General features: G+C 39.0%; 1 protein-coding gene across 1 annotated transcript in view; it reads left to right on the forward strand.

Annotated features, from left to right (window-relative positions):
- LOC104498060 (WW domain-containing oxidoreductase-like) overlaps positions 1-17489 on the forward strand; it is a 70869-nt gene that overhangs the window by 33639 nt on the left and 19741 nt on the right. Inside the window, exons 3-4 of the mRNA XM_010141385.1 lie at positions 9880-10065; positions 13726-13990. Of these exons, the coding sequence (XP_010139687.1) occupies positions 9880-10065; positions 13726-13990 (451 nt within the window). The remainder of the gene's footprint in view (positions 1-9879; positions 10066-13725; positions 13991-17489) is intronic.

Raw genomic sequence — 17489 nt, forward strand, 5'->3', positions numbered from 1 at the left:
TGATTCCGATATTCTAGAAAATCCTTCACAAAGGTTTTTTTTTTTTTCTCCCAACCCCCCCCCCCCAAAACTGTTTTGTTTGCATTATCTATACTCTTGAGTTGATACAGCTGTTTTTCTTTCTGAAACTTTTTTTTTTTATCCATGCAGTTTCAAGTAAAGCTTTGGAGGAGAAGGGTTTTGGTTGGAGATTATTTTAGGTCCTGCAGTTCTGTGATCACAGCAGAATATAAACTTTCCTTATGCTCCCTCAAACAGTGGTCTCCCAAAGTCGCCTTTGGGAAAAGACAGAATAAAACAATATTGCTGTTGAATGTTTGTTCTACCTTTTACTTCACTGTAGCACTACCTGAACGCAACGTGACTAATACAATGGAAGTTCAACTTGCTAAAAGATAGGGCTGGAGGATTTGCCGAACAAACTCTTTAGAGAAAGCCAGTTTATTATGTTACAGTAGCGGGGATTAATTTTAGGCTCACTTGTAGATTGGTCTTGTAGCCATGAGGAAGGCTGAGAGAATTGGGTTTGTCCAGCTTTGAGAAAAGGAGGCTCAGAGCAGACTTTGCCATTTTCCGGTACTTAAAGGGTACTGGAACAAAGAAGGTGGAGACTCCTGTTTTACAAAAAGTCACATGGAGAAGATGTGGGGTAATGGGTGCAAGTTACTTTTGGGAAGACTCTGACTAAACACAGGAGGAAAATTTTTCACAATGAGGAAAATCAACCATTGGAATAATCTCCCCAGGGAAGTGAAGTGGAGTCCTCAAGACTGGACTCCTGTAAGGTTCAGCTGGACAGGGTGCTGAGCCATCTTATCTAGACTGTGCTTTTGCTAAGAAAAGTTGGACCAGATGATCCTTGAGATTCCTTCCAACCTGGTATTCTCTGATTCTGTGAAATGCAATGCTCTGTGGGGTGGTGGTGTTTGGTTTGGTTCTTTTTTTTTTTTTAACTAACTGATTTCTGTCTATCTTTTAATATTCTGACTTTGTGTGGAGATACATTCCCCGCAGGATGTTTCCACCGGGAGTAGAAGACGTGTGAAGACAGTGCTAGGGTTAGGATGAGAGTAGGAGAAGAGGTCTCAGTGCACCTAAATGGCTAGTTTGTTCAAGTTACTACTTTTAGCTGTATTTTGTCTTTGCCCTCTGCTAATTTCCAGCTCAGGCATTGTTTGACTGTCTCTGTTATGGAAAATCAAATAAATGATCTGCTCATAGTAATGTTCTGGGCTAAGATGGATTTGGCATTAACTGATTTTTGTGCAGTTGGAAAAGGCAAACCGACCAAGCTTTCATATTAGGCTTTTGGAACTCAAAACCACTGGATTGAATCTCGTTTTCATTGAGTGGGCACGATGGAAGGAATTACAGTTGGTATGAATCCACTTTATAGACAAAATGACTGCGCTTCTGTGATTGTATGCAGCGTAGCATTTAGATATAGTCAGTGTCAATGTTTGATAGTTCAGAGTCTGTAGGGTTTGGTATTGTGGATTTGTGGATGTGATGCTTTGGTATCATTTTCCTGTTTAATTATCATGTATTTAACTAAAATCTGCATACTTTAATTGGGGGACAGCACTAACATTTCAGTTCTAAAATTTCCAAAATAGCTACCTGTTGTCAGTGTTTACAGTCATGGTGTTTGCCTGGTCCTCAACTTGAGAACACTTCCATGATCAAAACAGGTAACAGGCAGAAGAGAATGGTGAAGTTACAGATGAAATTTTATGTGCATCTTTACTTTTGAGTAGTGCATAGTGCCACTTGGTTTCAATCTTCAGTTGAACAGTAGGACATCAATTTAATGTTCTCACTGTTTGAGGGGAAAAAAAATCCTGAAAAATCTTGAATTACTTCAAAGATGTAAAATAGTGTTTGCCAACAGCTGCTACTTAGAATTTTCTGAATTGGTAGCAGCAATTCACAATTATGCAGGACTTCCATATGTAGATTTTCACTGCAGTTACTTTCCTTTATTTTTTGTGGTAAGAATTGACATATGCTAACAGTTTATTCACTTATGTTGTGTGTAGAAATATGGAAAAGACAGCAGTTATGAATTATGATTCTCCATTTGGTACTTTAGTCTCCTCTTATATCCTTAACCAGACCCAAAATGGAGAGGGCCAGATTTTCAGCTAGCTTCCTTAACTGAGGCCTCACACTCCGTGAGTACGTTCATTTTTCATGCTGTAAGCAGAAGCGCTCTGAAACCTTGTGGGTACAATTAAGATTTCAGAGCCTGCTGAAAATTCACTCCAGAATGCTGCTTTTCTACATTTTCATGTATTATAAGTGACATACTGCAGGTGTGTGAAGTTGTTCTTTAATTCCAGCTTACCACAATTAAATCACAGACATTGTATGATAAATTTTTTTCAGGCATATAAATACATATGTAAAAATGGGTTCTGTTTAGCAAGTTGTTGCATATATAACTTAAAAGATCCAGGAAAAGTGACTATATGATTTAAAACAATTATTAGTGATGCCATCTTGCCAATAGGCTTAATAGTTCTGTAGGAGATGCAATTCTGTCAGAGCTGATCAGTGCCACGGTGTATTGTCTCTCAAAATTCTAACACTGTTCAAACCTGTTAACTCTTTGCCATTGATAGAAATACCTTTTGTGAATTAAAACAGTCGAGCTATTATAATCATCTTCTCAGAATACAGCTGGCATTCTGACAGTGCCACTGAGGCACAAACTTCTGGACAACATTGTACATTTTGATATCAAACCCCATCCACAAGGAATTAAGTATTGAAACATGCACAGTTCAGAAGTTACTGTTGCAGACAGCACATATCTTAAATTTAAATAAGATCAAAAGCTGACTGCATTTGAAACATACATAATAATATTAGGGTGAAACTTCTTTTTTTCTCTTTGAGGTGGTACTGTGCCTTGTTAAAGCCTAGGGATTGGCTTTCTGCATAAATATTTTTCTTTCTTTTTTTTTTTTCCTCTTCTTTCTTCTGTTTTTAAGCTCTCGTGCACAGTTACCCCATTGTGGTAGCATGTGTCAAGTCATGTGGATCCAAAACCTGTTTCCAGTATTTTTAAATTAAAAATCTCTCAGGCTTAGCCACCCGCCCCCCCGCCTTTACTGGAGGCAGAGATCATGACGTTTTCACCAGATCTCCTTTCAGTTCATCTGCTGTATTGTGGAAATATCTCCTGCATCAGGGCATTTTTCTTTTTTTAAAAGTGAAAGTCCATATTAAAATATAAAGGGTTGGCAGTCCACCATAACTTTACATCTAGTTGCATCTGCAAAAATACCAAGTGTTTTTAGATATTACTAACAGTAGGATTTTGTTAGGTGCTTGTTACACAGTTGCATGACTTTAACTGTGCTGTCTAAAATTTGCAAACTTGCCACTTGTCTTTGGACACTTTGCACTCTTTTCACTGTAACCTGATGAAGAAACCTTGATAACCCCCCAGTGGCTCTCTGCTCAGCACACTGGTTGTTCTGGTTCCCATTTTGAGCCATGTGCCTATGCCAAAGTCTAAGCTGAGTCTGAGATGGCTCATAAAGTCTTGGGGTCCTGTCTTCCTAAAAAATTCTTACAAGATGCACCAGCTGTGAAGGCTGTTTTAAGTATCTAAGGAAGTAAAATATGTATGACTTAATATGCCTGATTAAAATGTATTCTGTTGCAAATAAAACAAGGATTTTGCAGCATTATAGGTGTGTGTTTAGTTCATGTCTTCTAAAAATTCTGAAACATTAGGCAAGATTAACCGTCTAATTACACATATGTTAGAATTATTCAGTCTGTTTAGTTAAAGGCTTTCTTTGGGAGGTAATTACGGCACATGAAAGCAGTCTTCTGGCACTTGGGTGAGGAAGCCTCACCGCTGACATGAGACAGGCCGCGCATATACCCCGTGTGTCTTGATTTTAGAATCCAAAAAGTTGTGTTATAGTCTGAAAAGGTTGTATTTCTTCATTAGCTGTTCCCAAGGCACCAGAAATCCCAGAGGATGTCAAAGTACATTAATTTTTATCACAACATGGAATCTTTCAGGTCTGAGTGGCAGCACGCAGCTGCTGGAGGCTTTCCGAACTCTATTAGAGCTCTGTATATCTCTAGGCGAAACAGGGAAGGAGTTGTCATTGGCAAGTGAAATGTTCAATATGCATGAAGTGTTTCATTGTTTGAATGATCAGCGCTGGTTCCGAAAAGATTTTCCAAGGAGTTAGCTTTTTTTCGATGGGAAATACCACAAATGTGTAATAAAAGTAGTAACTGACCTTCAGCTTTCTTTTTTCTAACAAGTACTTACTGTGTACAAATGAATTTGGTATATTTAGAAGTTCATGCAGAAACAACAAACCATTCCACGGTTATGGCAGAAATGAATGTTCCTTTACATCTGGCTTATGCTTGTTTGTAACTGCTTGTGCATACATGTAAATAATGATTTGCTGCTGGGATTTTGAAAAAGACGTATGTGTCCACTTTGAGGTAGCGAATGTCCGTAGTTGAGTTAAGCAGTGCTTTTTTTACTTCCTTTTTTTAAAAAAATGAAACAAGTAAATATTTTTGGGTCGCCATTAGGTTATGCAGGTTCTGAGGTTCTGAGACTTCTGCTGCTATCTGACTCTTATTGTTGTTCTTGTTACTCAGTTTCCCATCAGTGCGGCTTGTAAAACTGAGAGGGATTTCTAGAGATGGTTGTTTAAGTCACCCCTTTTCTGGAGAACCTTAAGCCTAGCCTGCATGCTCATTGATTCCTTTGTGAGTAGAGATGTCCCCTCACAGAAGGAAGTACCATTTTCTAACTTTCAGAGAAAGCATCATGGGTGTTCAGAGTTATGGGATGGAAAAGTTCAGTGGGCTGTGACTTTGCTTCTTTGTGGAAGAGAAGTCACAACTCTGCCGCTTTTACTGGCCGTGACATCGGTCTACAGTTGCTTATGGGGCTTTGGGGATATGGCGAGGCCTTTTCTGTTGAATGTCTGTGTAATTCCAAACAGTGTGAACTTTTCAAATCACTTGAGAAGTGCCCCAGATGGTGTGACATTCTGCTTCATGGGAAGATTTGAAAGTATTCCCTTTGCATAATTTCTGGTTAACTATTTCATTACGTTTGGAATGGGAGAACACCAAAGCCAAGAACTCTGTTGACATTTTGGTGCTGTTTGTTTAACCTCCTAGTGCACAGGCTACGTTTGTTGAAAAATATTATTCTTACCTTTGCAAATCATCAGTAATTAATTCCCTTGGAAATATCTCCTGCTGCACACAGCCAGTTTTGGAGGCTGCTGACAGATCATAGTTTTATATCAGGTGCTAACAAATTGATTATTAAATTTCACAACCAACTGATTTATAGCAATAACTTAATTTCTGTATCTCTAATGTCTTCACTTACTGTATTTTCAAATCACGTGGAGCAGTTGGTTTGCTTTGTTGCTTCTAATGGTGAGTTGAGCACAGCATGTAAGATCTGAATGACTTCCCCAGTGCAAGGGTTAGTAGCATATCACAGACTTGCGAAGTGCACAAGATACTAGATCGTTTTCAGCTGGGATATTCACAATTAAGAATGCCCTTGTTAGTGCCACATGCTTTTTAACATTTACTAACTTGTAGCTACACTTACCAGCAGGGTGAGTGTTTTCTGGAATTGCTGTGCAGCTTGCGATTAGAGCAGTGTATTCCTGAGTCCCGGTCATGCTGTGAAGGATAAGAAGCAATGACTACCTGCTATGATGGAGCCGCTCGTGTTCAAGTCCCAGGGCATACTTAAATTATAATAGTAGACTGCGTTAACTCACTTGGCGTGATGTAAGTCACTGTCTGAAGACATTTTAAGAGACATAGGGGTAAATTTTCAAAACACTCTGCAAGGTTTAAACTATACAGTGTTTCCAGAAATACCAAATAGGTGTCCTGGTTAGAGGGAGCGGCATGGTAATGTCATGAGTAAACACAAAAGAAAATTTTCCTTTGCTGCTGACATTTTTTGTTGGCTTTAGGTGTGCCTTTGATGTTGAATTTCACAGTATTATAAAACATGGGGGATTTTTTTTCCCTTGGGCTCAGGAGAAAGCCCAATGTCGATTGCAGCAATGTTTTTAATGAACTTGTGAAATCAAGGTCATAGTTATGCTATCACTTAAAAATACTCCTGTCATAAAGCAAAGCTGTAGTGCCAGATGTGTGGTGTGAATGTATCTTAAAAATTTTGTTCCTGCATAATGATACGTTCAGTGATATAGAGCTCTGCACCATTGAGATTAGAATCTGTCATCTGTGGCTGCAATTCATAACTATATGGTGGCTGTTACATAGGTGATCTCATTCATTTCCTGGTGTGTAAATGTCCAGGTCACAAAACCTTAAATGACAATTTTCAGTAATTGGACCTTTGTTAGCAGTCTGACAAGAGTCACCGATAGCTTAATGGACATGAATCCAAATCTGAGAGGTTGTTCTTTCTGAGCTGGAATGAAGCACAACAGCAATAGCTATTGGTACAACCCTTTAGGTTTCTTTTCTGTGGTGCTTTCTAGAGAAATCAGTTTTTAAGCATTTAAAAACAACTAATGCAAATTAAAAATAAAGGAATTCTAAAAGGGAATCTGATATTACTTTTCCAGCATGATGTTGCTTTAAAATATCTCTGTATATACTTTATTCCTCACAGGTTTTTCTAACAGAATATTCTAACTACTTTTAACTTTATGATCTCTTTAATTGCTTTAAAAAATTAAGGCAAAATGTTGTTTGAAAAATACATATCTCATGACAGGGACTCATGAAGCATAATTTTATTTCTTTTATAATACCCAGTAAATGCCCTGACAATTTAAAAGTGAGAACATTTCATAGTTTTATAATTCTAGAATTATCTTTTGAATTAATTGAGCTGACAGATTTAGGTAGAGTGCCTATTTTGCCTCTGGTAGTTATTGTGTAATTAGTATTAATGAAGGTTACTACAGTTTGGATGGGTGGGATATAGTTTAGGTTCATATGTGAGTCCTTTCTGTCTTTCTGTGGTCTGTTCTTTAATAGTACATATGACAATTATCAAACCGAATTACGATCTTTTAAGAAGTGCCATATCGGCATTTGCAGGGAAAGGCGATGGAATTTTTTTTATTACTGCTGTACTCATGTGCTTCAGTTCCATGCAGGAGGCTCTTACACCAAAAATTGCATCTGTGTTGAAGAAACTTGTTCCTTTTTCCCAGCACATTTACAAAGCTGTAAATTTGTTCTTGCTAGAGCTTTTCATAAATGTTCAAGGAAGGGTGATGAATCATCCCAAGTCTCCACACTTGCATTCTCAGGCTTCGTGAGGCTTTGTTTTCCTCTTGGCAGATGCATCTCGAACAGGCAAACTGAACTCAGGTTTAAAACATTTTGATAATATATGCCTCAAAGGCTGGGTACCTTTTAAAAAATATGATCCTGCATATCATAGTAAATAGCCAGTTTGTGCTGCGTCGAGTGAGGCTGCAGAGATGAAAAGAACTGCCTTGTTTGCAGGTTGGTTGGCACAGGGAGAGAGAACCTTGCCTTTAGAAGGACAGTCCCCCTTTATTGTCTCTCCTTTGGGGGTATAGTATGTGTGTGAAGATATTACAAGTATAAATGTCACTGACCAAAAGGCAAATCTGGAATTCCACACACCAGCAAGTGAGCTTCCCAAAGTACGCAGATGTTTCATGCTGCTCCCGAAGCCTTTCGTTAACAGGTTTTTTCTTGAAACTGAGCTATCAAAATCCAGGGTTTTCAAACATTTCTGAGGGAATCTACTTACTCAGATTTGTTTGACAACATCAACCTTCATTTTTTTATGTTCTTTTCCAGAATTCCTTCTGCAGATGCTCAGAGGTGCAGTCTGTGTGTCCTTCAACCATGTAGGAAAATGATCTGACTCTGGGTCTCCTGTAAAGTTCTGTGTGTAGGGCTGTGTGGAAGTACTTGGAAAGAACAGAGGAAAGCCACTAATTTTCCTACGTGTCCTTCATTTACTATCTTCAGAATGAGAGTTTGTGTTGGGTGGTTGATTTTGAATCATGGAATTTGGCCAATTGCAGTTAAGATATGATAGGCTGCAATGGGCTAAACATCTAAAGTGACAGATCTTAATATTGTAGTGTAGGGTATTAATGCATGGTTAATACAGGAACGAAGGGTATTTGTTTGGCCGTCATTACTTGGTGTGACCTTTCCTATTTCATTGTATCAGGGCCAGGGATACCAGATGCAGACTCTGAGGTCTGAGGCTTTTAGCTTGCTGAGGTCTGCTGCATTAGACTGACTCAAGGACAAGAATACGCTATCGGTGCCAAGGTTTCCTTAGGTACAGTCTAGCAAATGTAGATCCATCTGAGGTCCAAGACCCAGAGTCTTTGCTGTGTTTCCTAAGCATTTGGAAAAAGACAAGAAAGAACAAAGAGGGTATTTCCTCGATCTTGCTGTGGCAGTTGGGAGGGCTGCAAGGTGTGTAGCATCCTGAGATTCCAGTGGGGACGTAAAGGAATTTGAAGTTTTCTGGACCTGATTTTTGAATGAGAGGTATGTGACAGACTAGGTTCTTTTCTAGCTTAGTGTGTTAAAATCTTACCCTTTGCAAAGCAAATTAGGAATGCTTCATTTCAAGTTCCTTCATCTTGGCATTTCTATTTAAACTGAGTTAGCTGCGTTCAGTGAGGAAGGATTCTGTCTTGGGGATCTCATGTGTATCGTGTGCTGGTTGTCCACCAAAGATTACACCTTACGGAGGATGATTTGATTTTCCAACTCAGTCTGTATCAACTTGAATTTTTTTAACAGGATACTTCAGAAGCTGCAGAAGTATAAAATGTGGGCATATGCCGTGTTGCAGTGTGTCTTTATGTCTTTATCAATTTTCCCTATTAATTGTGCAGATGTCATGAATAGATGTGCACCCCACCTAAGAAAGTGATAGGAGTTGCTTCTCCCCTGGGAGATTTCTTGTCTAAAAATGCTCCAGAAGAAAACAGTTTCCTCATGAACAACTGGGAGAACAGTGATGGTGTGGAGGTATTTCTGGTGACCTGCCCCTGTATATCAGCGATCCATCTGCTGTTCACTACTGTAGTGAATGCTCAGGACATAGGGAGTGTGCTCCCTGGGAAGATACCCTAGTGGAGAGTTACCATTCCACTTGGTGTTTTTGAAGTGCAAAAGCTGTGTGGTCTTGTGCTGGTAAGCATCGTGAGATGACGTGTTGGGCCAATTTATTAAAGTAAATTTGGATAGTGAGAAACAAAAATTAAAACAACACGTTCTTCCCCCTGCCTCTTTCCCCAGGCTTGACTGCACTTCTTCATCCCAACTCCTCTGCCTCCCCATGCTGAGCAGCACAGGAGGGTGGGGATTTGTGGCCAGGGCACAACAGCTCCTCTCTGCTGCTCCTTCCTCCTTGCACTTTTCCTCTGCTGTACCATCGAGTCCTCTCCACAGGTGCAGCCCTTCAGGATCCTGCCCTAGCGTGGGCTCTCCCCAAGGTTCAGGGAAAGCCCTGCTCTAGGGCGCCTCCTCCCCTCCGCCTTCTCTCACTGTGCTGTTCACGCTGCAAATTTCCAGTTTTATCCCGTGCTTCTCTTCATCCCCAGAGGTGCCACCCTCCAGCAGCACGGAGGGGCTCAGCTGAGCCCCGTGGTGAGGCTGCTGCAGAACCTTCTGGATCCGGCTGTGTCTGGTGTGGGGCAGGTCCTTCTCACAGAAACCACCTGGAGCAGTGCCACTGCCAAAGCCGTCACACCATGACACCAGACACACCATGGCCCAGTTCACCCGGGAATGTAGTCACATGTGTTCTGTGGAGATTTCCTGCTCCTGATTCAATTTTATTCAACACTTCTGACTGTTCAGGCCTCTCCACATGCTGATCTGCAACGCTGCTGTGTTTGGAGCTCCCTGGTCCTTGACAGAGGACGACCTGGAGTCCACCTTCCAGGTGAACCACTTGGGACACTTCTATCTTGTCCAGCTTCTGGAAGACGTTTTACGCCGGTCATCTCCTGCCAGGGTTGTGGTGGTGTCCTCAGAGTCACACAGGTTGGTGAACGTTGCCTTCGATTTAGCTGAACTCCTTAATCCTTAAGAGCATAAAACAGTTACGGCAGAACTGCAGAAGTTTTTGAAAATGAAAGGCCTTGCTCTGAAGCGTTTGTGTTTGAATAATCTTTTTAAAAATAGAAGCGTTACTAATGCCTGTGGATGTTACTGGATTTGGCTCTGTTGCTGGATAAAGTGTGTTCTAGTTTTATAACAGTATGTAGGTATTTTTTGATCATTCTTCGTACAAATGCAGATTTTCGCTGCGTTTCAGACCACTCATTGATTTTGTGAGGAGATGGAATAATAATTGATTAAATCTGAATGGCACGACCTGTATTGATTTGTCATTCAACAACTTCAACATCTTACCAAGAAGAATGTGCAGTTATTTTAGCAGGAGAAACAATGCAATTAAAAACTGCTAGATGAAATCCAATTGTTTTATAATGAGAAATTAGGGAATTCAATGCAGACATTAACTGTATAATTGTAAAATGGGAAGTAGTGTAGTTAATACATGTTAGAAATCTGGCCATGCCTCTTTTGGTGAGTTTTTTAATTAAAATATTAGCTGCTTGTCTTTTCTACTGCCAGGAGAAGTACAGTTGGCAAGAAAGATGTTGTTGAGGTTTGCCTTATTTCAGACACGCTTTGTGTTTGTGATAATAATGGAAAAGATGGATTTGAGTTAAATAAAGTTCCTTGTGCAAAATTCATGCCCCAGTTCAGAATTCTAGTGGGCACAAACCACTGACTGAGCCTTCTGACTTAGTTCAGGGGCTGCAGGATTAGACCTAAAATACCTGGCTTTAAACATGACTGTTGATTTCTGTTTCACTTTTGGTCATGTGTAACAGCTCTATCAAACCAAAAGGAAGAATGTGTGAGTGCTTTTTTCTTTTTTTTTTTTTTAACACCTTAATATTTCTGAAATGTTTTAGTGACCCAGAATGAAGCTTATTTTTTTAATCATGTTTCCATAAAATGTAACCCCAGGGACCCGGTAGAGAGAGACCAGCCAAGGGTCAGGCTGAAACCTTTATCACTTCCAAACACAAGGGCTTATGGTATAAATGACATACTGCAGATAGATTTACTTTTACCGTTTTAAATTTATGATGGCTGAAATGAAAGGAAGCAATAGAAAATGCCAGTAATAATCCGCCCCGGTGTTAAAAGACATGAAATGTCTAGTAATTAGGTGGTAACAAAATCTGGACATCCTTATCTTTGCAAATCACACCAGGCTTGTGAAAGCAAGTAGCAGAGTCCTGTTAGGAGTGAGGGAGGCTACTGCGGGGCAGACAAGATAGCTCTAGAAATAAATCTGCCAACTCCAATCACTTGCCAGATGTGGAGGGCACAATGGGATACGTATAAATGAGCTGTTATTTAATGGGAGGTTATGTTGAATTGTCAGCTGCTTGATCCCCTTTGTAAGTTTGTATCTCTGGTAGTATTTTAAATGACATTTTTGTTTTTCACAGTGTTAAGTGCTATGTGTAACTAGAGCTCACATCTCTGGACATCTTTATCTGCGTTTTCAAAAACATTTTTTAAAGTGCTTGTTGCTAACTCGGTAAGATCAGCCAAGGTTTATAGAAGCCCATCAAAAAATAAGTAAGAGTCTATGTTTGAATAAAATAATAAACACAACTAGTAAATTTCCCTTTTCCTAAGGGCTCCAATTCATGTCTTATGGCATATCTTAACACTTAAACTGATCACTGTAAATTACTTGTGCTTTCCTGCCCAGCCCCCAGTCCGTTTAATGGCAAGAAGTTGATGGAAGGAGTTAGTTTAGACGTTATGTAGTAGTACTTTCTGACCTACTTGAGAACTCTGAGCCTTAAACGATGTCGTAAAACAGAAGTGTTGGTATCTAATTACTTCCATAAACCTTGGCTGGATCTTTTCACTGGAGTCAAGACCCCCTGTTAGGGGAAAAATAAAGTCCCATGTTTGCAGAAAATATTACACTAGACTGCCCCAAGGGAAAATATTTATTTGCCTCTCTGGTTCTTTGTTCATTTCTAGTTACTTCTCTGGATTCAGCACAAATGAATTCTGTTTAAATTAAGCTTTTGGGTACTTTAAGCACATCATATTAAGATCAGAATAATAAGTAGGTTGACTTTCCTTCTGTCTTTATTTCTGTGCTGTTAATTTGATCGTACAGCCCTTATCTGACTGAACACAGTGAGATTGCCGACATAAGTAAGACTGACTCTCATAAGCACGCTTGCAAGACTGGACTCAAAACATGCCACTGCATTTCCATTATACAATATACACTAAGTATTTTATTTTTAGATTATTTTTGGTGTCATGAATGATTACTTGAGGAATGAATATAGGAAATTCCTCCCAGAATAGTACTGTTAATTTCAGAAATATATTCTATCTAACCAAAAATTATGAAAGAGAAATTTTGTCGTTGAAATTGGAGGGCTAATTCTGCGACATACAGAACATCCTGGATTCCTCTTGAGTTCAAATACTGTAGTTGCTCTTCTCTGAGTGTATTATAATTCTGCTCATAGAATGAATGTAGAAATTCCAGCTGATCTCTTCATTTCTGGGCACGAGATGCAAAATTAGTAAAGATATTTTAAAACATTTTCCTAGTGTGTACTGTAATTATGTTTATCCCTGTTCTCCCCAGCTGATTCTGAAAAGTCTGAATATTAAAAAGAGCTTGCTAAATCCTTTTTATTTTTAGTAGCCCTTCTCAATGAGACATAGATCTGTAACTAAATGTAGTAGTATTTTCTAATAGTAAGATAGAGCAGTAAATTGATAAGCCAGATTTGGTTTATCAGAATTGGGGGTGAGGGTGGGGTGGGAAATACTATATGGAAATTTCCTTTTCTTCATCTAAATGTCTTTAGAACATTCACTACTTTGTTATTAAAAAAAAAAAAAAGGAAAGAAACAAACAGCTGGTGTTTAATGACTCTGTCAGACCCAATTAAAAAACATCAACTAGTTACTTTGATTTGTGTTCAGCCATGCCGTGGGTATACTTAAAAACATTATACTCTGCCAGAACTCATTTTGGCTTTGTTTACATTTATCTTTTAAACGTATAAGACTATTGATGGCAAGTTACCAAGGTTATAACCCCTTTATATTCATCAATTTTTAATCTAAAAAAGAGTCTGAGAGGCTGTGAGACTCATCCATAGTTACTTGAACACTTAAATGAAAGTGTGCAGTATGAGAACACTGGATGAAACAACCAGGGGAAGGGAAGAAGGGGAAATGAAAGGATACTGGTTGTCTCTGCTTCTAATGCAGAATTATTTTATCCTACATTATTTCCTCCAAGTTGATTGTGCTTTCATGGATCTCTGGAAAAATCTTTTTTTGGATTTAAGATAGTTCTATGCAATGACTTTATATCATTAAATACTTTTTTTACTTGTTTTTATTTATCACTTGCTTTTGCTAATTATTCAATAATTTTATGGCCGTATTATACGGGAGTATTTCTTTGGTCTTGGGCAATTTCCAGTAGACGCTTTCAGCTGCTAAACAAGATGTTGTTTTATGTTGGTTCTGGCCAAGTTCTACTCTGTAGTCTACGTTTTATGTTGCTCTTAATGAGGGTGAAATTAACTGGCGTATCTAAGGCATATTTACTGTTCTTTTTAGATTTACAGAAATTAAAGACTCCTCTGGAAAACTTGATTTCAGCCTGCTTTCTCCATCTAAGAAGGAGTATTGGGCTATGTTGGCCTACAACCGTTCCAAGCTTTGCAATATACTGTTCTCCAACGAGCTGAACCGACGCCTTTCTCCCCATGGGGTGACATCTAATTCGGTCCATCCTGGAAATATGATTTACTCCTCCATTCATCGTAACTGGTGGGTGTATACCCTGCTGTTTACCTTGGCTCGACCTTTTACCAAATCCATGGTAAGTGAATCACTTACAGTATTTTACACATCTTCATTTTTCAAATCAGGGGAGTAAAATTATAAAAATCCAGATGTATGTATCTGCTTTGACCTATTGCCTTTTATAACTATGACCCTGATTTTAATGAGAAACCGTGCCAAGTTAGCGCTCTAGAATAGGATTCTTCAACCATTTTAGATTAACTTTGTCAATTAACTTTGTAAAGGTGCCGTGTTAGATGGAGCACATGACTTTCTTGTTTGAATATATGCTTTTCACTGGGATTAAGGTGGTTGTACATCTTTGTTGCGAGAATTTAGAGTTATTTCTGTGCTCAGTATATGTTAAACATAAATTGCTTTAGTTTTTAAGTGGAATATGCTTGACTGCGTATTTTATCTAAACAGATACCTTAGAAAAGATACTACAGTTATTATTAATGGCTGAGGGAAAGTGCTTTTGGTGGTAAAAGCACCTTTGTTCATATAAAAAAAACCCAAAACAACAAAACCACTGAACAATTTTTGTGTTTCTTAGAAAGCGCTGAAGGCAATGGGTGTTTTCCCTTGGTCCCCATTGGTCTTTGGGGTGGGACCATGATATAATGAAAAGCTATCCAGTTCTTTCATAGCCAACATTATGAGGCTTCATTATGTAAGAATATGCACCATCTCCTGTGCTTGGAAGAGTTACTCTTATCCCTTGAAGCTCTAACTGAGCTTATTTATAAGGAGTCCAAACTCTTCCTTTTTTAGGCAGATGATGACTTTTACTGAATTGAGAACTGGCTTCTTTTAACCTTACTGACTGTTTCTCATCCCTTATTCACTATTCCCTGGCAAAGAAGGGTATTCCCAAAAGGGGAGCAAGAAGAGGGATTCTCTCTTGAATGTTTGCAGCTACGAATCAGGGAAATGAAAACATTCATACTGCTGCAGAACTCATCTAGCCATGGTGATTTGATCAAGCCTAAACCAGGCCCTTTTTACAGAGGACTTCACAACTGACAAGACTGGTTATGGTGTAGTGTAACTTACTGCCTCCCTGAGCTGGTGAAACAGATCTAGTTAATTGGTTTTACTTGAAAAAGATCGGAGAAGGAAATGTTGAAGCAGAGGGATCCATCCTTAAGTAGCTTAATCTACTACATAACCAACAGTAGCTGAGCAAATCAGTGGTGGAACTTGTATGTATAGCTGCACAAAAAAGTTTCCTTGTACATTGCATTATCATTGAGATAATGAAATTAATATTAATTCATAATGGATTAATATAAGTGGAAAACACATCTTACAGCATTTAAAGCTCTGTTTATGTATGCAAAAAACAACAGCATCTTGAACAATACTGGATCTTCAGCAAGAGGCATGGAGCACAAATGTGAACCCTCTAGTGTGGTACACTGACAGTGTGTCAGTCAGGAGAGCCTTCACACCTCTAACCTCTGCTGCTGGCTCTTGCAGCCTGTACATTACGCAAAACCTACTGAAGTCTGTGAGATTGGTAAGTGAGCAGTCTGGCACCTTGGGGCTAGTAATAATATCTTCCTTTTTTAGCGATCGTGCTGTCACCGACCTTGAATAGACTTTGTTGAGGATCTTCTTGTGTGGGCTTCCACTCAGTATTTTGTTAGATGAGCGTTTTGGTCAGAATTCTGGGCATGTATCTTGGAGCTGCAGTCCCAAGGTTGTGGGCTGTGTTTTGCAAGGATGTCTGCATTGCACAATGCAGCATGATGCAGCAGCATTTAAAGTAGTTGCAGCTGAGCTGGGTCCACAACTGGAATCGAGACAATCCGTGTCAGGGTTGTGTGGAGAGAGGTAAGGGTTATCAGGTCAGGCAAGGGGCCACGCAGATGTGCCTCTACTAGTTATGATCTCTGAGGCAGTAGCTTTAGCTGCTGCAGCATTGTGGTATGTGGAGATCCTAATCCATCCGGAGCCAGTTTGAAGCCCTTTGCTATGTTTTGAACTGTAGAGGCTCCTGGGGACTTACAGGTGCATGTGCATATATGTAATATAGATATATACATACATGTATACACACACATAGACTGCAGCTGCATATACCTGATTCTAACTGGAGCCTTTTTATAGTATTGTAGTAGAAGCATCTACATCTTTAATTTGTATTTCACAGAGACAGACTTATTACATATTCTGAGAGTGGTGGATAGCTCAGAATAACACTCAAGAGTTTCAACTCTTTTGGAAACTTAAATAGATTGTTTCATAAGTACCACAGAAAATTATGACAACTAAGTCAGAAGTGTGAAGACTAATTCCTCAGTAGCAACTTGCAGCCAGGACAGAACGTAAGAATTATCATCTATTTTAAGTTTGCTTTCTAGAAATTGTAACAGTTAAGTAATTATTTTGTTTTGTCTCCAACAGTGAAGAAATATACATTGTGTATCTGAAATGTATTTTTTTTAATGTAGTTGTTCAGTTCTTGAATGTTGAGTAGCTCCACTTTGGTTGATGAGGATGTTGTATTTTCTTCAGAAATGCATGCTCTTGCATTCTGTGAATCGCTATTTTGGGGAGAGGTCATGCAGCCTCTGGCAGTTGGAACACTCAGCATGACAGAATTTAGCTCAGGAGACACTGCTGGTAGCTGTTCAGTTTTAGCTGATTCCCTGGAGCACTGAGAATCAGTATTCTAATATCACACTCTTATATACCTGTTTGCTGTTGTTTGCTGTGACTATGGTGACTTGAGTAATTAGGATACTTTATGAAGTCAGGATATTTTAAGTTTCTGCTGAAAGTCATCTGCAGATGACTTGGAAACTGTTTTTTTTAAAAGAACTTTTTCTAAAAGATATTTAGGTAGGTTTTGTCTGTCATTCAAGTCTGAGGATTTTAGAGCCATGATTTTAGTTGCCTCTGTAAATGATCATACCTTACTGCAAGAAGAAATGCAACTTTACATTTTCCAAACCTGTTTTTTGAGGGACTACAGCAGAAAAATTGTGGTATGTTTGTGCTGGTTATGGTGAACTCTTCTGTCTGGTCAGCTGTTGAAACATAGCACTATTTAAATATCTGATGGTTGTAGGTATACAGGAAGAACTGTTGTTAAGTAGAGCACTGGAAGCTAAAAGACTATTCCTTTTTTCCCACCCACCTCTTTTCAAGATCTAAAATATACAGGGATGTGCTGGACAGAAATGGAGAACAGGTATTTATTATAGAAAACAATAGCAGCAAATAAACGACCATTTTATTATTGTAGTAACTGTAGCTCTACTAATGTTCAAAGGGCCTTTCTTTTACTTCCCACTATATCGTTACTCAATAAATTGGAGACGTGTAGTATAATTAAATGTAAATTGAAACAAGTGGCCACTGTAAATAACAGACTGGAAAAGAAGGTCTGAAAGTAACTGCATAGGCCGTGCGTATGCTTAGCTGGTTTGATCTAAGGCTTTAGGGTTTTGCTTCCTTGGGCGCTTTTTTTTTTTTTTTTTACCTCTCTCTTTCACTCTCTTTTTCTCCCTCTTGCCCCACTCCCC

The sequence above is a fragment of the Buceros rhinoceros genome, unplaced genomic scaffold, assembly GCF_000710305.1.
Source record: "Buceros rhinoceros silvestris isolate BGI_N320 unplaced genomic scaffold, ASM71030v1 scaffold2748, whole genome shotgun sequence".
In the NCBI taxonomy this organism is placed as follows: Eukaryota; Metazoa; Chordata; class Aves; order Bucerotiformes; family Bucerotidae; genus Buceros; species Buceros rhinoceros.